This window comes from Lutjanus erythropterus, chromosome 3, assembly GCF_056507025.1.
Source record: "Lutjanus erythropterus isolate fLutEry1 chromosome 3, fLutEry1.hap2, whole genome shotgun sequence".
In the NCBI taxonomy this organism is placed as follows: domain Eukaryota; kingdom Metazoa; phylum Chordata; class Actinopteri; order Lutjaniformes; family Lutjanidae; genus Lutjanus; species Lutjanus erythropterus.
The window spans coordinates 21,258,856-21,283,689 of NC_139319.1; the positions used below are offsets into that span (position 1 = coordinate 21,258,856).

Consider the following 24,834-nt stretch of genomic DNA (forward strand, 5'->3'; position numbering starts at 1 on the left):
ACAAAACTTATGCCATGTCACAATATAATAACAATATCTAGTCTCATATCACGATACCAATATAGATTAAATTGCCCAGATACAGATTAAGACCAATATCTTTCAGGCTCTATTGTGTGTGTGTGTGTGTGTGTGTGTGTGTGTGTGTGTGTGTGTGTGTGTGTGTGTGTGTGTGGTGTGTGTGTGTGTGCCAGTCTCCATGCACTCAGAGAGCAGGGGTTATTAAGTATATAAGGTTACCACAGCTGACCCATTTCCCACTTCCTCCCCACTCCACGCCCCTGCCCCAAAACACTCAAATAAACCATGTGTCACATGCCCAGCATCCCAAAGCTGCAGAGAAAATGCTTACGCCAAATATCGGATTTGATGATTCTTATATTTCATCAGCGCTCCGGGTTTGGGATTTATTTACTGTGGTCATCAAACAGCTAAAGCAGGCTGACAGAGCGTGCATAAAGTTTCCAGAGAAGAGAAAACAAGACCAGGCTTCTTTTTCATGAGGATGGAAGGAGCACGAGGAGGGGCAGGAGAGGTAGAAGGACAGGGCTGGCAAATTTCCCTAACAAGCACAGACACAAGTGCTGACCCCTCATCTGTGTCATCTTTGTTTGCGTGTGTTTGTGCCCGTGTGTCTGTGTGTATGAGGAATAAGCTCTCCGACCAACAAACACAAACTGCAGCATGTATTGCACTGCACACATACATGAGGTGTGTTTCTGGACACACACACCTACAGCAGCCTACACAGAGGTGAACCCATAAAGGAAGATAGGAAGTGCAGAGTCATCAGTAATTGTCATAGCTCAACAAGCGATGGGTCATGCCCTGCTTCTGTAAGCATTATTGTGCACCAGAGACAGGGAGAATCCTCATATAGCAACGCTTACTGTATGAAAAAAAAAAAAGCAGAGCAGATATGGAGGCTGCTGCAGCTGCCAAGCATCCTGCATGCACACCGATGAGTGAGGAAGAGGATTACAGCAATATTGTTTTAGACTTTGGACATATCGTAATATGCCATATATTGTGTTTTCCTGGTTTTAAAGGCTGCATCACGGTAACATTGTGGAGTTTTCTTAACTTACCAGGCTGTCCTTTTATTTGCCTTTACCCACTTGGCCATTATATCCACATTACTGATGACTGTTCATCAAATCATTGTTTTTATATTTTGCAAAAGCACCATCCCGACAATACTGGTGCAATATCAAGGTATTTGGTCAAAACTATCTGATTTCGTCCATATATATATATATATATATATATATATATATATATATATATATATATATATATACATATATATATATATATACACAAAATAACATACCGTTAATAGTGCAAAAATAACCTTATAGAATATGATGTGCAATAGGTTAAAATACCCAACAGTACATAAAGTGGATAGGGCCAGGTGATACAATATTAACGCAATGAGATTTTCCAAAAATCCCAAAAATGTGATAAAAATGTAAATATCCTATTCCTCTTTTTGCTGGGGACTTCCTACAACCCACTCAAGAACCGCTGTCAGTCCCTGCCCCCCCCCCCCAGTTTAAAAAACACTGGACAAAAAAATCCAAATATTATCTGTAAGCCATACTGCCCAGCCCTAATATGTTAGTGCTACTAAAGAAATAATTATAATCATGGAAAAATGGCACTGATTGCTCAATTAATGCATTTTAATTACAAATATCATTTTGCTGGTGCAGCTTCTTCCATATGGGGTTTTTCTGCCTGTATATACTGTATATATGACTATTAATTGATACTTTGGTTACCTTATTATCTCTTGACCAGACAAAGAAACATTTTCTGCAATGTTTGCTGCTATGAGATGTGCAGTTTCTTTTGTTTGTTTTTTTTGGCATTCAGTCATCTTCATTACAAATCGATGCATAGCGACGATAATCCATAAATTAACTGGTAATTACATCATTCTTAATTGCTGCCCCAGCAGGCTTGGCTCTCAGATTGCTGTAGATCTGCAGCCTACACCTAGAGCTCTGCTCTCAGTGATCGCTGCTGTCTGATTACTGTGTCAGTCACGAAGACGAATGAACCCTGATCCAACTTCTCAAATCATTATCCCAAGAGAGCCAGTGATCATTTGTATCATAGTGCTCCTCATCCATTATGTTGCTGAAGCATGCATGAATTTATTACTGCAATATTTCATTTTTTTTTCTCTCTCTGTACTTCTGCTTGGTTATATGTTGTCTGTTCAATCGTATGGAATTAATCTTATATCTGTAAGAATTTGCAGTGATGCATATCTGTGTCCCTATAATGTGGCATGTATCTGGTCGCCCCCTCTCAGTATGTAATTATGTTTCAGAGTGATGGCAGCAGATAGATAGTGATATTGAGGCAGCAGCCATCAGATCATCCAATCAGCCCGCTGACAGTGACAACTCGTACGGCCGCCGGCGCGCCTCTCTCCTCCTCTCCTCTCCTCCTCTCCTCTCGGTGTCACCGGCGGGTCTTACCTTGGTGAGCTGAGCGATCTTCTTGCACATCTTGCTGTGCATCTGGTAGTCGTACAGCTCCTGCTCGATGTTGGCGAACTCTGCCGCAGTCCCGTTAACGGCGGAGCCCGGCCCGGAGGAGGGCTGAGCAGCAGCGGCAGCGGCAGCAGCAGCAGCCTTACCGGCGCCTGAAGCCATAATGAACCCCCCCCACCCCCGAGGGAACTTTCCAGACCGGAGGATAGTCAGAAATGATCCTGCCGCCTCTCAGATAGAAAATCCCCACCGAAATCACGTCAACTTTCTACTCGCGCATCTCATTCGTCCGTCGGTAGACCCCCTCCCGTGAACGGCAGCTCGCTGGAGAACATTTGGTAGTAGATCGGCGGGGCTCCTCTCCCCCCTCTCCCGCTGTCCGCCCGGTGATCGCGGAGGTCACACGCTGGAAGTCCATCGGGGACGCGCCCTGCTGTCAACAGATATTTCTTGTTCTCACAGGGAGCGCTCCGGGATGAAGGCATACAGTCCAACCACCTGTCTCTCGGCAGGGGCGGAGAGGGGCGTGTGTATCCTATGGAACATTACCGGAGACAGCAGCCCGAGCAGCGCACTGCTGCAGTGCGGCCCCGCCCCTACCGATCACCGTGAGGAGGGAGGGGAGGAGAGGGTTGGAGGGGGGGGATCTCTGGGGTCTGGTCGTGTGATTTTACTCCATCAGTCAGATAAACAGAATACACTGAGAGTGTGTTGGCTCAAGGCTAAACTGCAACATACACAGGCCTGTAGGCTGCTGCTGCTTTTATTCGAAAAGTACAGCTTGTATTATTACTACTTCTACTGGACTACTAGCATTAATTTGATTTCCATGGGCTAAAAAAATTGACTCCAGTGACATTTTACCCATTTATTTTCAGAAATTAACACACTTGTGAACCTAAAGCTGCAACAGGCAAAATTATTCCATCGTAAATTTGGTTGAAATTACAAATTTTACACTATTGGGGGTATTTTTGAGTGCATGTCCCTTTTTATTTATTTATTTTTTTTTTTAAGCTGGGCCTGTTTTTGACTAAAAAACAAATAAACAGGGTTAACAGGTATGTAACCATTCACACTGACTCTGTAAAGACAAGGGTCATCCACATTTAACTGTCTTGAACTCATTTTAAAATGGACAAAAAAACCCACAGACAGTCACTAACATCTGGCTTTTGTCTTCAATGGGAGGGGATACAGCTGGCATTCATTCCTGCATCAGTAGTCTGGCTCACTGGATGCACACTGCAGGTATAAGTCCTGCCATTGGTTGCTTGCTTCAAGTGGCATCACAGCATCCACCATCTGCATTTTTTTGAAGTTCCTGGGAAACAAGAAAACTTCCTAGTTGCAACCTACATGCTGAAAATGGCAAATTAGCCCCTGGGATGCAAAGAATATGAACAAGCTAACAGCTGTTACCTTTTCTTTTGAAGTGATCGTCATTTTGATGCCAGAGCTCACCTCCCTATGTGTCCCGATGTTCCACCCTAACAAGTTCCCTCTAGACACTATTTTGCAGCAGCACCATCACTGCATTCTGGGCTTAGTGCTGCACAAGATGTTTGTGATTGGTTTAAAGAAATGCAAATGTGGCAGGGCATTTTTCCCCTATAGCAGAATATGTGTAGAGCCAGACCTCTCTGGTACTTCTGCAACTCTTTTGTTCCTTTTTCACACACGTGCTGCTTGGCTTGACTCGGTTTGACTCAAGGCATCAGCTCAGCACAACACCAGTTGAGTTTGCACCACTTTGAAAGTGTGTATTTATGTTGAATTTGTCTTTAGTCGAGTGCCTGAATGATAGATAAACAATTTATTTCATATAAATTATTCACGATAAAATGTTATTTTGTTATACAAAGGCTTTTATTATGAAGCAGCACAATCATGAAATGTTGGGTTTTTATTGGCTGTAACTTAACATGACTCCTATCAGCCAAAAGTGAACATGAAACAGTGAAATAAAGCAGATACCTGAAAGGTAGGAGAAAAAAATAAGGAGAAAATATAGACCTCAAACAACAGACATTCAGACAGAAGCTACAAAATAAAAGTTTTACTCTTGAATGCTCTGTCATCTGTCTTTGTGGCTTCTGTCATCTGTCAATGAGCTGCCATCGTCTGCGCTCTCTGCAGCTCAGTCAATGTGAAGCATCTTCTGCTGCACAGAGGATTGTGGGTCAGACTCAGAATAGCCAGAGAAACACGCCAGCTTGCTTACTCCAAAATGCGACCGGATGCAGTAGGACATCCTGGTATTTTTGGCATACTGGATTTGACATACTATAGTAAATCTTTTTTCTTATCTGGCATGGTATTGTAGTGTGGGTATTGCAATGAACTCTGTGTAAGAGAGATGGACATAGCTGATATGTCTGAAAAGGGAAGCTGATTCAGGTCGTTTTCAGTACAGAATAAAATGGACAAAAAAGGAGGGTATTCTTTAGGTCATGGCTACTATGGCAACCTCACCACCTCGCGAATATGGTCACTTCTGTCTTAAAAAAAACTAGATGGCAATGGATATAATGTCAGACCCAAGGCCTCAGAATGGTAGTCCATAAAGAAATGGGTGATGTCACAGTAGCTACGTCCACTTCTTTTAGAATCATGATCCTACTTGATGGGTAATTGCCCATGTCTTTCAAATCTAAGTCCTGCCATACTTTCTGTTGAAGAAAAAACGGTAGTCTTCTTCAAGATGAAGCCAAGATAAAGAATAATCCTGATGACATCCTCAGGGTTATTTACTCAGACTTGACAAAGATCCTCCAAGCTAAAGAAGACCAGCTGTTTTCACCAGCTGAATTTTATACCTCATGATGAGTAAACTGACCTCTGTGTTCGAAGGCCCCTGAGGAAAACAGTTGCTGCTGTTGACCACCCAATTCACCCACCACCCTTGTACTGTATTGTTTATTGCATGTAGTATCACCTCCAAGTTCTCATTAGTTTGTCATACTTTTATCAAACACGACTTTATTTAGGGTTATGCGCCACATGGGCATCATTTGGGGCTTGTTTCCAACAATTTCTGAAACGTTTCATAACTAACAGTTTCATAACTGGGCCTACATCACACAGCAATTGGCCAGTTCAGCAGAGGTACAATTTGAACTTCTCTCGAGGACTTCCTTTTTCATTCTTCCATCAGCTTTCATATATCCAAATGAGTGCAACACCATGAATGCCTTGGAGGAGAGACTGTCTTAAAGTGTGTGCTGTAATGCCCATTTGTGCAATTCATCGCATTTGGGACTACAAAGACACAGGGTTCTTGGAGAGAGTTTGGGGAGGCAGCGGGATAGACACAGGAGGGGGCTGATGGCAGGCTTTTTGCTATTTGGCACAGCTATAAACAGTTTTATCTTTAGACGTGGTCTGACAGCACACCTTATGACCTAGTTTGTATGAAAACTACTGAGGCCAAGATGTGGCGACAGGATTAGATAACAATACAAGACCACTCTTAGTGCATATTCTGCATATGGCATACATGTGAACCTGGGGCATCAGGGGATCCTGGGGGTCTGGGACCACTGGGCATCTCTCAGCTTTGCACAGTTTGTAATTCAGCTTTGGTCAAGGAGATAAATATTGTCACATATATGACTTTAAGCATTTTAATATGCGGTTACATACATACATAGACTATACATTTTCGACTGTGCTTTGTACATGTAAATGAGTGCAGGCTAATGAGTAATGGTAGTTTGATTATTGAATGTGTAAGCAGTTTCACACTGGGAGTGTATCTCTGGAAAGCATTTGGATGTCTTATGATGACTGTATGTGCTCGTGGATTTACAGAAGCACTAGAGGCGATTTTTTTCACATCTTTTTGGCTCATGACATAGAAGGTGTACAGACTAATGGAAAGACTTTTAGCCCCTGCATCCACCTGCATAAATATTTAATATGATAATACACCTCTCAGATAATCCCATGCTCACATGCACACAGGTCTAGTGCAGAAGCCTGACAGAGTGCCCTCTATATTAAATTGATTTCCAAGAGATAGATGGCTGCTGTTGTTGCCATAAAACAAGGTGCCTATCTGGCTGTGGAAACTGTTACTCGTGCCCTTCCCATGGGTGAGCTGTCTGCCCTGACCCCTCCACAGCTGCCTGGCAGCTGCGGCTTTGGGCATCACAACATCAACAGAGAGGGGGCACACTAGTAGCTATGTGGCACAAATATGAGATATGAAACATTAGTTGTTCTTGATTTGTTTGATTTTCTTTATCCTACCTAAATTAAGCCACACGAGTAGACCTATCTGGTTCTTTCTATGTTTTAAATAACAAACCACAAAAAAATCAGCAAAACTCAGTAAATCTATTGTGTGTGTTGTAAACTAAATGTTAATATGTCTCACGTAGTCGCTGCTGTTTAAGTGCCTTCATGTAAAGTGGGTCCTTTTTTCCCCTGTTTTTTTCCATGTAGGCAACCTGACAACCTGAGCTATGTACAGCAAGCAAACCATCATGAAAAAAAACAAACTATATATTTTAGTACTATTAATACGTTTTTATGCCTGCAACAAAATCTTCTCATTTCTTTTCATTATCAGTTAATCTGAGTCAGTTTATCAGATAGCCTAATCATTTGATCTGTAAAATGTCAAAATAGAAAATAGAAATGTGCCCACCAATGTATTCTGGTTTTGTGAGACCAAGAATCAATCAACTAGCCGATTAATCAATTAATTGCTGCTTCAGCTCAACTACTTTTGTATAGTAAATATTCCAGTTTTACGATTAGGGTCGCCTGCCAGGTAAAACTCTGGGCAAAAACACCAACTCCGCGTACGTCTTTACGTAGCATCGAGAGTACACATCTCAGTTCTCGCGAGATCACACAACAGTTGAATTTGAAAACAGGCGGTAGCGTTGTGAGAAGAAACAGAGCGGAAGGTACATTTTTAAAACTCATAATAACTTTAATTCCTCAATATAGTACAATTTCTGCTTCAGTATTCTAAAAAACATTATATAAAGTGTCTGTACGGAAGTTAGTCCCATAAGACTTTGCTTGGTTACGTTGTTTTCCTGCTCTTGTTTCAGAGGGAGTTGGTCGAGGTGGGGCTTCGGTTAACGTTTAACGTAGCTAATGAGGCACTAGAGGCTAGCAGCCTGTTGCCTTTAGCATTTGGTAAATAACGTTACTCGTAGTGCTACTGTGACGGAAGGCTGCTCGACTATTTGAGTAATCCTGTCTTTTATTTTGATTTTCTGTGTAGGAAAGATGACTGCGGACAATGAAATAGACATTAAAGAGGCGTTTCAGCGCTCCCAAAAGGGTCACAATAACAAGGGGAAGCTGGCGGCGAGCTTGAAGAGCCGCTACAACAAGGTAAGTTCTGTGTGCTGATATGTGAAGCTACTATGTACTATACAGTATTTATATTTAGACATACCACACTTACTCATAGTTTAAATCTACGCCTGCAATGTTTTGTTAAAAAAAAAGAAAAGACTAACAGGTATTTTGCAGATGTGGCTGTTTGTTATTTTAACTTTACGTTACTTTAAGTTGGTTCTCGTAAATAAGAGCAAATCTTTGTTATGAAAAAGTCAATGAATCTAATCAGTCTATTAAAAGAAAACGAAAGCTTATCTGTGAACCATCTTTCAACAAAGTAGTAATTCAAAGTGCTTTACTTAAAGACAAGGTTTAAGAAACACATGGTAAAAGAGTTGTCAACTAATTTGATAAGCGATTTATTCTCCTAGTCTTTTTTTTTTTTTTTTCAAGACAAAATCCCGGTTTCATATTTCAGCTTTTCACATGTGAATATTTTGTGATTTCTGAATTCCTCTCTGACAATAAACTGATTATCTTTGGGTTGTGAACGAAACAAAACAGTTGAGTACATAATCTTGGTCTTTGGGAAACACGGATTGTCATTTTTCAGCATTGTCTTATATTTTAGGGATTATACAACTAATTGATTAATTGAGAAAATTATTGACAGATTAATCGAAAGGGACAAATAATATTTAAATGAAATCAAAATGGAACAGAACAGGATAAGAAGAAGTAGAGTAGAATTATAGTGCAACAAGGAATGTGAAGAAATAGCCCACAGTTCATACCATAAATAAAAAAGGTGCCAAACAGAAAAGTTTTAAGCTACAGTACATTTTAAAAGAACTGTAAACTGGAACAGACCTAAAGTTTTCTGGAGGTTTGTTTCAAATATGTGGTGCATAGAAATTGAATTCTGTTTCTCTGTGTGTGTTTTTTGACCCTGGGGACACTGAGCCATCCTCTACCAGATGACCTGACTGGTCTGGGTGTTTATCTCTCCTGTTGTGAATGAATATTGCCAAAACAGTTACACATATTTCCCATTTCCACTTTTTACTTTGGAAACAAAATTATTGTCTCTTGTCACCTGTTATTTATGACATCCCTCTCCTCCATTAGCTTGAGGACAAGACTCTGTTCCATGAGGAGTTTGTCCACTACCTGAAGTACGCCATGATTGTCTACAAGCGTGAACCTACAGTTGAAAATGTCATCGAGTTTGTGGCAAGGTTTGCCACAAGTTTCCAGTCTCCACCTAAAGCAGATGATGGGGAGGAGCAGCAGCAGGAGGAGGATGAGGAGGAAGATGATGCTGAGGATGATCATCCATTTCTGAGTTTTATTTTCAACTTCCTGTTGGAGGTATGGACATCATCAGTGTATGAATGCAAAGTTAAATTCCTTTTGCTCTATGTGTGCTGAATCATTATAAGAGGTCAACTTTGTGACAGATACATGTTTATCATTTGCAGCAGTCATTTTCTAAATAAATCTGTTACCCCTGATACTTCTGCTGCGGCACAATCCTCTCTGATTTTGTTGTGAACATTTGCTGCACGGAGAAGCTCTGGCATGATTGATGTCTCTGCTGCCTTTTAATCTGTTTTTGTCCTGTCCCATCTGTCTCCTCTCTCTTCCTGTTGGACTCCATCTGTTTCTCACTCCTACACTCTCCTGTGTAATGCAACTCACTTTTCACCTCACACTCTGTATTTTCTTCCCAATCCTATGTCTTGCTCCACTTCTTCCAAACAGTTTAAACTGTTGAGTCTTCAGGGTTCATATGAGTGAAATGAGAATCCTTTAACTCTTTTAATGTAGTCTTTTCAAGGTTTGAAAAGTAGTTGGATTTTGAATAAAGTGCATGCAACTGCTTGAAATGCTACTTTGACAATAAATTGCTGGTTATCAGCCAGGTTATGTAGGATGCTAAGCCTACTTACAGACAGCACAATAACAACATCAAATCGTCATTTTGAGAAAATCTTTATAAATATGTAATTTACCACATCTGTAAAGTGCTAGTTTTCGACTTAAGGAAAATTATAGGACCCTGATTTTTTTTGCTTTCCTATCTTCTCAGTCTCATAAAGCCAATAGCCACGCAGTGCGTTTCCGTGTCTGCCAGCTGATCAACAAATTGCTGGGCAGTATGGCGGAGAATGCCCAGATAGACGATGACCTCTTTGATCGCATCCACCAAGCCATGCTGGTCCGTGTCACTGACAAGTTCCCTAATGTGAGGATTCAAGCTGCTTTGGCCATGACCCGCCTGCAGCAGCCAAGGGATCCTGACTGTCCAACCATCAATGGTTTGTGTTTCTTTTTCTATCTTGTCAACTGATTTTTTTTATTTTTTTATTTGAATGCAGAAATTATTATTTACAAGTTGTTGGCAATTTTTTGTAACTATACCTCACCCTGTTTAAAATTCAATGCTTATTTTTGTTAAACTGTAAAATAAGCTGATTGTTTAAGCTTCTGTCTTTGAACTCACATATCTACAATCTGTTATGTTGACATCCAAGACACTTGACAATCAATCTGACAGTTATTTTCTAGCTTAATCGATTAATTGTTTGGTCTGTAAAATGACAAAGAATAGTGAAAAATGTTCATCTTAGTTTCTCCAGGGTAATGTCTTTTAATCTTTTGTCAGTTCAAAACCCAACTATATTCAGTTTAACATGTAAAACAGAGAAAAGCAGGAAATCTACATGTTTAGAGGTATTTGAAAAAGCATTTTCTGCCATCTGTTGATTTAATAATCATTGCAGACCAATTTTAGTGGGACTGTCCTCTTAAAAAGCATAGTGTTCCTGCTTACTTTATGGCCTTGTATTCTTAATATAGTCTTAAATCACCACTCTTTGAGATAACCTTTGTGGTGTGTGATTTGACATGTATGTTTTTGTTTCTTTCTCCTCATCGTTAGTCCTCTAATTGTCTAATGCTCTCATTTCTTTCCCCCGTTTAGCATACATGTTAATTCTGGAAAATGATACTAATGCTGAGGTGCGACGTGCCGTCCTTTCCTGCATTGCCATGTCCCCTCAGACCCTCCCCAAAGTACTCAAACGCACCCGGGACATCAAAGAAAACGTCCGCAAGCTAGCCTACCAGGTAGCTACAATCGCTGCCAAATGAACATGATAAAGTTGTTGACTTGTCTCTGACTGAACACTTGTTCTTGTTAAACATCGTGATCTGAAGTTTCCTCCAACTCCAGAATAACTTTCTATCTTTGTTTTTTGTTTAAGGTTCTTGCTGACAAGGTTCACATTAAAGCTTTGACCATCGCACAGAGAGTTAGTCTGCTGCAGCAGGGTCTCCATGACAACTCAGGTTATTGCAACTTATATTCTTGCAAATTATATTAATGTACATTCACAGATGTAAAACAGATGATATAAAGGTACAAGGATTGTATTTTGAAACTGTTACGATATCAAAGTAAGCATTAAAAGAAATTTAAAATATCTAAATAAACAACATAAATACAATTAAAATGCTAATATAAATGTGTGTATAGTAAATAAAAAAGACAAAATAAATCTAGGAATGGGAATATAAAATAGATAATGTTGTTGAGGAGCTTTACTTGTCAGTTACTTCTTAATGGTGAATGAAATGATTTTAGATAAAAATGTACACAATTTTCAGAGCTGAAGATGACATATTTAAATGTTATTTTTTTTGTCAGTCCAGCGGTCCAAAAACTCTGAGAAATTTCAGAAAAGAGCAAATTTGGGCAGTGAAATAGTTGGAAGCTTTTGTGGTTTTCCTACTTGAGTGTTTAAGCTCCAAATTCCTTTGTGCCCAATTGAATATGTCTGACTGGCTGTGTGTGTGTGTGTGTGTGTGTGTGTGTGTGTGTGTGTGTGTGTGTGTGTGTGTGTGTGTGTGTGTGTGTGTGTGTGTGTGTGTATTATAGAAGCGGTGAGGGAGGTGGTCTGTTCCCGTCTGCTGCCGGCCTGGCTGCTTCGGCTGGACGGTAACATCATCGAGCTGCTCCACAGGCTGGATGTAGAGAACTGTGCCCAAACAGCTCTGGACACACTGAAAGCCATCTTCAAAGGCACACCTACTGAAGAGCTGCTGCAGAACAGACTGCAGCTTGACAACAGGTAAAACCTCAAACTCTCTGGCTCTCACGTGTGACCTAATTAATAAAATGTCCTGAGGTAAGAGATTATGTGTGTTTTCAACAGGAAGCTGATCCCAGTGGACTCTCTGTCCTGTGAGAATGTGCTTTACTGGAGATCTCTGTGTGAGTTCATCAAGGCTAAAGGAGATGAAGGTGATGAAATGCTGGAGCAAGTGTTACCAGATGCTGCAACTTATGCCGACTACCTCTACGGGTGAGAGATGAAACCGAGTTCACTGGATTACATTTATCGTTTTCTTACTGTCAGCTGACCCTTGTTGCGCATGCATGATCATGGCAACAGGCTCTACAGAATGATTTATTGTTGTAGTTAAAGGATGGATTCATATTTTCAAGGCTGTCTTAAAATCAAGTCAGAGGCCTCATCCTCAACAGGATTTTCTTGCTGTAAGAGATCCTTTTTCTAAGACTTTTTTAATGCAAGTGATGGGGAACAAAATTCGCAGTACTGCTGCAGTGAATAATCAATTATTAATCGACTATTAAATTAATTAACTATTTTGATAATTAATCATTTTGCATCATTAAAAATAAAATATTATCCGATTTCAGCATCTCAGATGTGAATATTTTCTTGTTTCTTTAGTCCTCTATGACTGTTGTTGGCTTGTTGACAAAACAAGACATTTGAGGACAACATCTTGGGCTTTGGAAACACTGATCGACACTTTTCACCATTTTCTTTAATGAATTAATTAAACAATCAATTAAGGGAGAAAGTAATAGACAGATTAATCGCTAATAAAAATAATTATTAGTTGCAGCCGTGATCCACTGTTATTCTTCCATGCAGAAATGCTTTCAACACGTTATCCTCATTTAGTAAGAGGCTTCAGTAAAGTTAAACAGCTCAAGTAGGTATCTTCCAAAGTTAGTCTTTTTTTTGCCAAATTCCCTCCTTTTTGTTATAATTTGTCCACTGTAACCTGATTTGTTTGTTACACAGAACCATCTGAGAAGTTGCTCTTGAAAACTGTTTGGAAAAGGGCAGACACTTTGGAAAAAAAAACTTGGAAGGTGCTTGGATGAACCATCTATGTATTAGCATCTGTCGCAGGCTAACTTCAACCAATCAGATCAACTGTTCAAACGTAGTCAAACTTTTGCTGTGGCCAGGCAGGACAAGAGTAAAAAATCTTTTTCACTGGGAAAAGCCTTCAGTGCTGTTCTTTTTAAATGTATTTTTGTCCCCCATCACTAACATACTAACATTAAAGCGGCATTCGGAAATTATCTCCAGTATAAACAGGAGGAATGATCAGTGAGCAAAACTTTTCAATGACCACACGGGCACCTGACTGTTTTAAGAACATTTCTAGAGGAATTCCCGCACACCGTCTTGCTTTATGTTGACATATTCATTAGATATCAATGTTCAACGAAGGTCTTTTACACTGAAACACTGATATTTAATAGATATAACAGCAGAAAGCAAAACAATGCGCAGGAGTTTTTCTCATTATCTTTGAGTTGCAGCTTCCTCCTACACCTGTCACATTCAGGTGTGCAGACATTTTTTTCAACATTTAAGAAATATTTGAAAATTTGAGACCCTGTGCTTTAATATAGTTACCTTGTGATACTATTTTGACACAGTTGCCATAATGACCATGTTGTTACTCAGGTATCTGAAGTCAGATCCAGTGTTCTCAGAGGATCTCTTTCTGTATGTAACTGTGTGGACAACTCACTGCTTACTGCATATTCAGCTTAACCTGGCTGGTTATATCAAAGCCTGGCAATTATACAGTTAATAGACTATCCCAGGAAACCAAGTAAAACAATATTTGCTGATGCTCGGTGCTCTTGTAAGTCTGTTTTTTTTATGTACATGATCAAAGTCAGATTCTTCAAAAACGAGTTCCTGTACAACAACGACTACAGACCTTCACACTCAAAATACTAGACTGCTCTTATTACACAGTAACAGTAATTTGTTGTCTCTGTTAATGTTTTATTTTAAGAGATTTATCTGTTTGTTTTATCGGCCAGATAACAATATTGATCTGATCATTGTGATTGAGATATTGAAAAAAATCAAGAAAGCTTTCTTTCATCCTCAATTTAGTGTTCATCAAACTGCATACTATAAACTGAATATATTCTTAATTTGTTCCTAATCTTTAATTAATATAAAGATATTACTTTTAGCATAAGTCCACACTGATTGATACGTTCAAATCCAAGGACTTAAATATCATCACTTCTGTGCGTTGATGTTGAAGATTCTGCTGTTTTACCATCTGGCTAATGTGTGTGACGCTGTCGTGTGAAGCGCTGTTTTAATTAAATTTGCTGAAACTGAGTGGCGCGATTAACATTTATCTGCTCATAAAAGACACTTATCAATTTGTTTTAATAAGTTGCAGCAGGTTTGTATGAATCCCTCAGTGGTTGGCTGATATGGCTTTGTGTTGAGGTGTGGCTTGTAGGCACTGCTAGTGCTAGTATTAAATGCAATGTTTCATTTAATATGGCTGTGCTATTTATGCTGAGTTGTACCACTGTGATTCTGCTATCTGACGACAGCCTAAATTTAGTCTTCACTGTCACAGAGTGTGTCCCTGCATTATCTGATCTGCCTGCTCTGAGAGCTGTTGTTATCTCTGACTCTTGACTCTAATGGTTGTAGATACCTGAAGGCGGTGCCTGTGCTGTCAGAGGAACAGAGGGCCGACTTCAACCAGCTGGAGCTGGTCATGACCAAGGAGTTCATCTCCCAGCAGCTCATACACCTCATCGAATGTCTGGACACCAACGAGGAGGGCGGCAGGTAAGACGAGGAACAGGGCTTTTTGTTTTTGTTTGTTTTTTAATGTTGGCAAGCACAAAATAAGCATGTAATGAGTACGCACTTAGACATGACATTTTTTTTTACAACAACTTATCCACCCATACATAAAAAATACATGGTGCAGTAAGCACACCTGGCCACATCAATCTGCAAAGTGAATACGTATCACATACAATATACATACATATTAAGCATATTCTCAAAATTATTTTTAACGTATCAAGTGACATGTAAAGAGCATGTCTCTTGAGACATGTAAACACACAAACTATACTTGGCCCCTGTTGTAAATACAGAACAGAGAACAAATAACAATAAATAAATGTGATTAAAAAGTAGTGAAATAGTTGGTGTAGAACAGACATAAATATAAATATAAAGATGAAAAAATGAATACAAAAAGTAATAAAAAAGTTCTATGTACTGTATTCTGTGGCTTACATTTATAAATAACCTAAATTGGAAAAGACAGCAGGCAAGTTTGTCAAAACCAGAACCCAGATGGAGAAGAATTTTTCCCAAAAAAGAGTTGTGTTGACAACATGATAAACAAGTGGTTTGATAAAAATAGAGTGGGAGGGAAAGATGTAGTAACAAATTCACCTTAACAATCATGTGGACATCAACTGAGAAAGTAGCGAGAGAGGGAGAGGCAGAGAGAGAGACCAAGTTTATTACAACACAAATCTGTCAACAGAGGAGCTCTTGGTACAACTTAAATACATAGAAACAGTCAATCAAATACCAAAAACAACTAACCATGTCTGTGCACAAATTTAAACATTCTTATAAGACACAGATTCAAATGTTCTTTCATGATAATACATTTTTCCCGCAGGATTCAGTGGGATGGTAAGAGGTTTTGGTAAAAAGGATTGGTACAGATGGTAGAAGCAGAGAACAGGAAGAACAAGAGCTTCTTTGTTTGGACATGATTTCAGGAGAGAAGAGTCTTAGTAGGAAGGACTAGAAGCTACTGAAAAATAAATAGCTGGACAAGATAAATGATCAGATTTACCTTGTAAATATAATACTACATGTTTTTTGTAGTGTGTTTCCTTAATTGTGATGCTCACTCTTGATGTTTGTCCTGATTAGTAACAGGATTACCCATTTTAGGGCTGTAACCAATAATCAGTCCACCATTTGGTAGGTAAAATGCCATAAAATAGTGTGAAGTAGTAGTGAAAAAAAATAGTGTGAATAGTTGTGATTATAATTTCAAACATCACAATTTGACATCCTCAGATGTGGTTCTGTCCAGCCAACGGTGCCAAATCCAAAGATATTGAATTCATCATAAAACATGACAAAGAAAAGTAAAAGGTGCCAACTATTTTGATAATTGATCAATTGTTTCAGTCATTTTTCAAGCAAAAATGTCAAATGTTTTTCGGTTTCTGCTTCTTAAATGTAAGGATTTCATGATTTTCTTTGTTATTTTTTCATTTGTAATAGTAAATGAAGAGTTTGGGAGTTTGGGTGTTTTGGACTGTTGATTGGAAAAAAAGAACCAATCTGAAACATTTGTTTTTAAGGTGGTTGTTATTTAAGTTTCAAGTAGACATCGCAGATCAGGAGTAAAGTAATGCACTTGTTTAGACTGTGAGCAGATTGGATGGTTAAAAATCTGGTCAGAGATCATTGATTTTTGCAGCTTTTCTTTATTTTAAACATATAAGATGCAGACATTGTATCTGCAGTATGTGTTCATTTCGTTTGGTAAGAGATCTCTTGTGAGAGTAATTTCAAAAATTAAATTTATCATCCAGTCCAACTCTATTTTGCTTTGTTTGGCAAGCTCCTTAATTTTGTCTAGTTTGCCAAATACTATCATCAGCTTATTGAGGCGATTTTATTCAGAATGGTTCTGTTGTGTGTTTTTGCAGGAAGCGCGTGTTGGCGGTCCTTCAGGAGATGTTGGCTCTTCCACAGACTCCCTCCTCCCTCGTCTCCCTTCTCACTGAGAAACTCCTCACCCTCATTCCTGATGACCAAAGACGCATTCAGACTGTTAGTTACATTTTACACCTAATTCACAACTTTTTCTTGCTGTGAAATCTGTTCACTTAATCCAGACTGTGCTTCTTTTCCAGCCAAACAAGACGAAATGCACATAAAAAATAATTCCCTTCATAAATTTAATTGACATACCTATTAGATAGAAATGAAAACATAAAAGTGGAAATTGTTTGAATGGATGCAGGAATTAAACTGTCCTTTGCTCTTTTGTTTGAGGCGTCACAAAATGAAACAGGTTTTCCATTCGGTGCTGGTATCATTACCTCAGAGACTGATGTCTAAATGAGCTGGCTTTGTGTTACACAGGTGGCAGAAATCATCTCAGATGTGAGGGAGCCCATCATGGAGGCCAGTCAGCCGGTGGATGAGAACGAGAGCCGTCGGCAGCAGGTCCAGGTGGGCAACACTCTGCCAACTGAAAGCAACCACAAGCAATTAGATCCAGTAATCCCTTCAGTTACCCAAAAGTGTTTTGGATTGAGAACGCAATGTATTGGCAGATTACAAATTTTTATTGGGTAGAAAAGTTAAAATTATTAAAAGGCTATAGAAACATTGATTGCTACAAAACGCTACTTGGGTTTTTTATATTATGAAAGATCAAACTAATTAAATGTATGAAAGGTTTGCATATTCTAAAACTGAGATATAGAACAAACTAATCTTTTTTTCCGTTTCTTGAGAGCTCTATTTATGTTCCCTCTGTCTGTTTCTATTTGTTTGGGTGGAAGGTGCAGATCATGCATGCCAGTCTGGTCTTTGCCTGGGGTATCCAGGTCTAGTTCGTTTCGCTTTATTCATCAGTTTTCCTGATCACATTTATTCCTGATTTAGAAGGGCCGTTCACCCCAGAATCCAAAATCCATGTTTTTCCTCTGGTCTGTTGTGCTATTTATCCATCTCAGTTGTTTTGGTGTGAGTTGCTGAGTTTTGGAGATATTGTTTCTATGTTTACATGTCTGCCTCTCAAAGCACCAAAAACCTAAGTTTGAAATATTCAACAGCAGTCTCTCTTCAGAAATTATGATCTGACAATCCACAGACCTTGTTGTGAGCAGTTTTATGTAGAGGAGAGAGAATTGAATATGTAAAAGAATAAGGAAAAAAGAATAAATGTGGACATACAAATATTTTGATCTAGCTGGTGTTTGCTACTTTCATTGGAAAATAATTGGCATCTAGTTCCATTATGTTTGAGAGAAGACAAACATCTCTGTGGAGGATATCTCTCAGAGAGGATTAACTCTGTAACTCACACCAGAATGGATGGATAAATAGAACTACAGGTAAGATATATGTAATTTTGATTTTTGTGGTGAACTATCCCTTTAACCTCATTGAAAATCAGTCTCCATCTTTCAACAAACACTGAAAGAATGTAATATTTTGGAGGCCCAACAGCTGCAGAGGAAGTCGATCCTCGCCTATTTGTTTAGCTCCCATCCATCCTGTGCACCTGTGCTCTCTCTCCTCGTCTCTTCCTTTTTCAGTGGGTGAAGGAGCCCTCAGAGGGTTGTAACCTGTCCCAGAGCCTCAGCTGTTGTTGTTGTTGTTATTGGGATTGCAGTTGCCCATCTCAACAAGAATCCTCTGGAGTTTGTTTCACCGAAGGAATGACTCTCTCCTCTTTCGTTTATGTCTCCACCCATCCCACCCCCACCCCCAACCCCAGTTAGCAGAGGTGAAGGTCCGTATTTTGGAGGCTAAACAAACGCTGGAGGACTGTATCTCTGCCCAGGAGTTCAGCCGTGCTGCAGAGCTGAAGGACTCCATCATGGAGCTCGAGAATCGCAGAAACAACATCATCCAAGAGATCGCAGAGAGCACCCAGCCAGCAGACAAGGATAACCGCGCTGAGAAGGTGTATAACCACACAGGAGGCACCGCCTCTTCATCATTCTAATACTTCACCCAGTATAGTTAGGAGATTTACCTCCTAAAATAAAAATGTCAAGGAAAAGTCTAAACCTGCCTCTTTTTAATTTTCAGAATGATCCTGAGACTCTTCTGAGGTGTCTAATAATGTGTGCAGAGCTGCTGAAGCAGATGAGCATCAAGACACGAATTGGTCCAACAATAAGCGCCTTAATGTCCTCACTGGTATAAACCCACACTGCATACTTCATCATATATTTCACTAATGTTACTTTAGATGCACAAAACACAGGTTAACATTTATGGACTGCTAAGGACCTTTGTCAGTAGTTTCATTAGTGCTTGTAAATGCAGTGTGTATATCAGTTGATTTTTTAAATTTTTTTATTTATTGTCTGTGTTCCCCCTCTGATTGGACATTTTCAAGTTCGTATTTCAATTCAAACTTTACTCTGATCCCAGAGGACAGTTGTTTCACAAACCAAGAGTAACACTCAAATAGACTTCACAAAGGACGATACAAAAGTTAACAAGATATAGTCAAACAAGTATCACAGGGAGGTTGTAGTCTAGGTTAAAGTAAAGTGCATTACTACAGAAAAGTGTGAGTTACTTTTGATTTACCTACTTAGTGTTGGAACAAATGAGTATCTCTATTTGCTTAAGTCCTTAGTGCCCTAAAACAGGTATCACTCAACTTGAAATATGATGCGTTAAATTATTTGAATTTATACTAATATGTCAGTTTGTCTTTTAACCTTCATTTCATTAGGTGTTCTTAAAGGTATAATCTCCAACATTTTCCTAAAAAACAAAACAATATATAGACACATATAAACATAATTCATTTCAGTCATCACTTTTGACCCAGTAGAAATGTGTGTTGGTGGCTGTGTTTGCAGAGACCCTGTCCTCTGCCTCCATTTCCTTATTTTGTCTCATTGCTTTGTTGTGTTTTGTTGGTATTTGATGTCTTAGGAACAGCTCAGATAAATCCTACTGGCTCTACCAGAAATGTACATCAAACCACATGGATAATTAATCTTACATAAGACAGGAGGATAGGGATTGGTGTGGATTCTGACAATCAGCCACATATTATCTATCCTGTATGATTTTTTTTTACAGCAGTAATATATTTTTTTTAATGTCAAAAAACGTTTTTACCAACTGATGAAACCTTTGAATCATCTGTGATTATTTGCTTATTGTTTGTTTATGTCCTCTCATGTTTGCAAACATTTGCGGACGTCTGTAGTGAAGTTGATAAAAAATATATTAATGTCACTGTTTTTCTCCATCTCTGTCAGATATTGCCCAGTATAGCAAATGCTCACCCTGCTGTCCGTAATATGGCCGTGGTGTGTCTGGGAACCTGCACTCTGCACAGCAAGGAGCTGGCCAAAACCCACATGGTCCTGCTGCTACAGGTAAATGTTATGATACACATGTGTTTTATCTACTTAAAATTCAAATACGTTTCCATTCACATTTAAATTCCCGGTGGTTCATTTCAGTTTAAAAGGGCACGATGCACATGAATTAACATGAGCACTTGTCGTCATGTAAATGTGCCAGATTTAGCCACACAGGCTGATTTTCATCTGCAGTCAGCAGGCTTGGCATGTATTCCACCTCTGGAAATAGTTTCAGTTTTAGTAGCTGAGACTTGTGCTGCTCCAAGACATTGAAGGTTAAATAAATGTTTGGTACTTAAAATGTTTCAGACTTGCATATAATAAACTCATCAGTAACAAGTCTTTCTAGAAACAGCACCTTCAAGATAATCCACAGATCTACGGTCTTTACGATTATTCTGTTCAACTGTAGTTAATAAAAAACAAACTAGACATTACTAGGGGTAAGTGGAAAGATATGTTTTTGTATTTTTTGATTCACTGACCCATAAACAAGACATAAATCATGTACTCCCATCACTAAAATTGGGGTGTGTGTGTGTGTTCAGATTGCTCAGCTGGATGAGGTAAAGATCCGTATCAGTGCTCTGCGGTCCATCATCGACCTGCTGCTGCTGTTTGGCTTCCAGCTGCTCTCTGAGGCAGCTACCACTCAGACAGCCCCATCCTCCCAGTCACCGGACGGACAGGAGGAGGATGCACCGGTGATTGAGGAGAAGGGAGACATACCTGAGGACAGTGCACAGAGCATCCTTGTGATGCTTTCAGAGTTCCTGGACAGTGAGGTGAGGATTGCGTGAAATAATTTACACCAGAAACAGAAGTGTATCTTTTCTTTTTTATGAAACATATGAAGACAATTTGATTTAATTATCTGTGTTTATATTTTCAGGTGTCTGACCTGCGTACAGAGACAGCAGAGGGCCTCGCCAAGCTAATGTACACCGGCCGTATCTCCAGTGCTAAGATGCTCTCCCGCCTGGTGCTGCTGTGGTACAATCCTGTCACTGAAGACGACACCCGACTGCGGCACTGCCTCGGCGTCTTCTTTCAGCTCTACGCCCGCGAGAGCAGGTCACACATGCAAACATACACAAGCAAACAATGAGCTACGTGGTCAGTTTAATTTGTTACACCTGTGCCTTTCCCATCCTCCTTAGTATGATTACTGGCCTACAAGGTACAATGTAGATTTATTTATGCTTAGGAGAAGTTATTAGTCGTGCAATAAAAACTAATGTGGAGGGTCTCTGTGTGTGTATTAGGGCCCATCAGGAGGTTGTGGAGGAGAGTTTCTTGCCGACTGTTCGGACTCTGATGAATGCCCCAGCCACCTCTCCACTAGCTGAGGTGGATATTAACAATGTGGTCGAGCTACTTGTGGAGCTGACTCGTCCGAGCGCACTTATTAAACCCTCAACCAACACGGAGGTAAGAAAACCTCACTGCTTAATCTGGGTTGTCTCCAGTGAGAAATTCCTCATCAGTGTTTTTATTGGTGCTCTGAGCTTTTCATCATATCTTCATCATAGCTTTCTCCCAACAAATATTCACTTCTTGTTTCAGCTCACGATTTAATTCAGTTGTTTGAGTACACCATTTCTAAAAGGCTTAATGTGATAACAGATCAGTGAGGCAAACAGTGCGAATATACTAAATGCAGACTCTATGTCTTGCATGTGTCTTCAGGAGGTGTGTGTCCACGACTACTTGGCGGTGCGTGTGTGTGGGGAGATGCTGAAGGATCCCACAGCCCCTGAGGTGCGTCTCTACGCCAAAACGCTCAGCAACCTGGAGCTCAGCAGAGACGAGACTGTCAGGAAAGACCTGCAGATGCTGCTGCAGGAGCTCGTACAGGTACATACACACTCAACAAGACATGCCTGTAAGGCTGCATGTAGTCACAGTGGTGCTTTAATCTACATGCTAACATCAGCATTTTAACCTGCAAATGACAGTGCTAAAATACCTCTTCAACTTCTAATTAATCAAAAGATGAGATAAAAATACTAGGCTATTGGATATGTGTTTGAAATTCTCCTCTTTCCATACATCTTTTCTTCAGGTGGTGAAGGATCGTGTGTGTCTCCGTGCTCTGGAGAAGATGATTTATCAGCTGTTGGACTCTAAAGAACAGGCTGAGCTCCTCAGTGCCAGTGCGCTGCAACCGTTGGACGTCAATGCAGATGGTAAACATGCAAACACAGTGACAGTTTCTGTATGACAGAGCACCGGACACCCTGCTGAGCATCTGTAGCCAACGCCACCCTCTCTGTGCCTCTTATTAGATTTACTCTACACACGTTTGTGACAACTAGAACTGTAAAAGGATTATGTCTTATTACCAGAACATTGCTAACTGGATTAAAAATGCTGTACTTCATCCTATACAGTGTCTGTCAAGAAAAAAATACAGCTGGCAGAGAAGAACTGCAGAAATATGAATTTGTGTCTGCCATGTTTCCACAGAGGCTGCAGCAGACGATCCATCTAAATCTGCCAAGAGGCCCAAAAGAGGTAATTCAGGTCCTGTATACTCATCGAAAACTGCACTTGTACATAGTGCCGCTGTATTTTTAGAGCTCTTCTCGTCTACCTGAGGCAAGGAGTTGACTCAGCATTGTGAGGTAACCTGAGTGTGTGTGTGTGCACACAGGTCAGAGGAAAGTCTGTGCAGCCAGAGGGGGCAGAAAGCCAAGCAGGAGGGCAGAGTCCTCAGAGGAGAGGTGAGTGTATACCCCTGTACATGCTTTGGTACCATCATTATACTTGTTCATTCTCACATTCATATTTTTCTTGTTCCTTTTTGTTTTGGCCACAGTGATGGAGAAAATGTTCCAGAGTCAGTCCCTGTGGTGCGTCCGTCACGGAGGGCCAAGACTGCAGCTCTAGAGAAGACAAAGTTGGACCTAAACCCTCTCATCAACCAGGAGGCCAACGTCTCGTAGGAGTCAGGGTTCAAGTATTCTGGTTTTACATAATTCAGACTTTAGTAATGCAAAACACATTTACTTACTTTTTACAGTACAATTAACATCAATAAATATCACTGAATTTTCCACTTCTCTGACTTAGAGCCCATAAATTGGGTTCACCTTTTTATATGTGCTTTATAATTCCTTTAAAGTTTTCTGTCTGTACGTCTCACAGTTTCAAGTTCTGTCATTTTAATAATTAAAGTGTAATATGTCAATAAAGCTTGTCCTCTTTTTGGCTCATTATGATCAGTATAAACAGTGTCTTACCCAGGGTATACAGTTGCTGCCCTGCTCAATTTGAGCAGTGAAAGTGGTGTATAAGCCGACTTTGACCAAATGGCCCATACAAACACAAACAAGTCCAGGAAGACTGATACGACAAAAGCATATTGTGAACATTACTGTCCATTATTTAACTACGAAAGCTACCATGGCTTTTGAATATTAGTTTGAATTGCTTGTTTGTTAGGTCAGCTGACAATTATGTGGTTGTTGCCCCTGGCTGACATGCTATTTATTTTTCTTGTTCCTCACTGTTACATGTTGAGCAGTGCACCAGTACACTGAAACAGAGTGGACCCAGTGCTCCTTTAGGGATGCATGATACTATCAACACATCATTTACATCAGCTGACAAAGTTTTTAAAGGGACACTTGATTCCCAAATCAAAAATGCTTTTTTTTTTTTCTTACCCGTCGTGCTGTTTTTCAATCTAGATCATTTTGGTGAGTTATTTTACAGATATCAACCATAGTGTTGTGTTTAAGATAACTGGACTAGATGACACTGAGAATGTGGTGCTCAAAGCACCAACAAAAATGTATCTGAAAAACCAAATACCAGTGTCTCTTTCCAAAAATCATGATCTGTTTACTCAAGATAACCCAAAGGTCTTGTCACAAGCAGTTTCATTTAGGAACTGTTTTCTTTCCACAGAACTCGCCTGCATCACTGTGCAGAAACAAGCATGCATCTACTCATGGATGGGAAGCTTGTGACAGCACAGGATGTAAACATAAATTTCCACCTCCTTGGTTGAGCTGTAATATTAGCACCACTGTGCTAGCTAGTTACAATGCTGGCAGGTGCAGTTTGATAGAAACAAAACAGTTCCTACATTAAACTGCTCGCAAGGTCTGTGGATTACCTTGAGTAATAAGGTCGTCATTTCTGGAAAGAGACGTTGTCGTGGAGTTTTTCAAGTGTATTTGAGCACCATGAGCTGAGCGCCATTTAGTTCAATTATATTTGATACAATTCAGACGTCTCTATGGCTGATATCTCAAAAAGCAACTCATACCAACAATCTAAATGGATAAATAGCACTACAAGTAAGAGGAAGAACATGCTTTTTTCATTTTGAGGTGAACTCTCTCTTTAAAGTGAAATATTTATAACAAGCTGATAAAAATGATGTTGCAATGTGCATGTGATGCAAGAATGTCTGTGGTGTGGAGTTTTTGTGTGTCTGAAATGGACTGCAAAGCTGCTATTTGCAGGGGTTGGTCATGCAAGGAGAAGCCAAATTGCATTCCATCAACACTACAAATTTAATTGCCCACCTTGATCATTATGATAACTTTGTCTAGAACAAAGAGAAACAGGCACCCGCAATAAAAAAAAAAAACCCACAACAGTAGTATTTTCTTATTTAGCTCAGTGAAAGGGTACATTTTCAGAGGGAGTGTCTTTTTGTCTAGTGGCTTGTCATGTTAATTCTGTTCCTAGAGAGACTTTATGCTGGTGGAAAAG

General features: G+C 39.7%; 2 protein-coding genes across 2 annotated transcripts in view; one reads left to right on the forward strand and one right to left on the reverse strand.

Annotated features, from left to right (window-relative positions):
• Positions 1 to 3,077, reverse strand: part of fam184b (family with sequence similarity 184 member B) — a 38,229-nt gene extending 35,152 nt beyond the window's left edge. Inside the window, exon 1 of the mRNA XM_084715372.1 lies at positions 2,496 to 3,077. Coding sequence (XP_084571498.1) covers positions 2,496 to 2,672 — 177 coding nt within the window. The 5' untranslated portion in view covers positions 2,673 to 3,077. The remainder of the gene's footprint in view (positions 1 to 2,495) is intronic.
• Positions 3,078 to 7,369: 4,292 nt separating this feature from the next.
• Positions 7,370 to 23,324, forward strand: ncapg (non-SMC condensin I complex, subunit G). The gene is made up of 22 exons (XM_084715375.1): positions 7,370 to 7,429; positions 7,756 to 7,868; positions 8,946 to 9,188; positions 9,910 to 10,138; positions 10,804 to 10,949; positions 11,087 to 11,171; positions 11,761 to 11,953; positions 12,038 to 12,187; positions 14,627 to 14,767; positions 16,678 to 16,801; positions 17,117 to 17,206; positions 18,483 to 18,671; positions 18,800 to 18,910; positions 19,996 to 20,115; positions 20,652 to 20,888; positions 20,996 to 21,177; positions 21,369 to 21,534; positions 21,793 to 21,960; positions 22,169 to 22,292; positions 22,573 to 22,620; positions 22,760 to 22,829; positions 22,925 to 23,324. Exons 2-22 carry the CDS (start codon positions 7,761 to 7,763, stop codon positions 23,049 to 23,051), a joined length of 3,051 nt encoding a protein of 1,016 aa, XP_084571501.1. The 5' UTR covers positions 7,370 to 7,429; positions 7,756 to 7,760; the 3' UTR covers positions 23,052 to 23,324.
• The last annotated feature ends 1,510 nt before the right edge of the window (positions 23,325 to 24,834 follow it).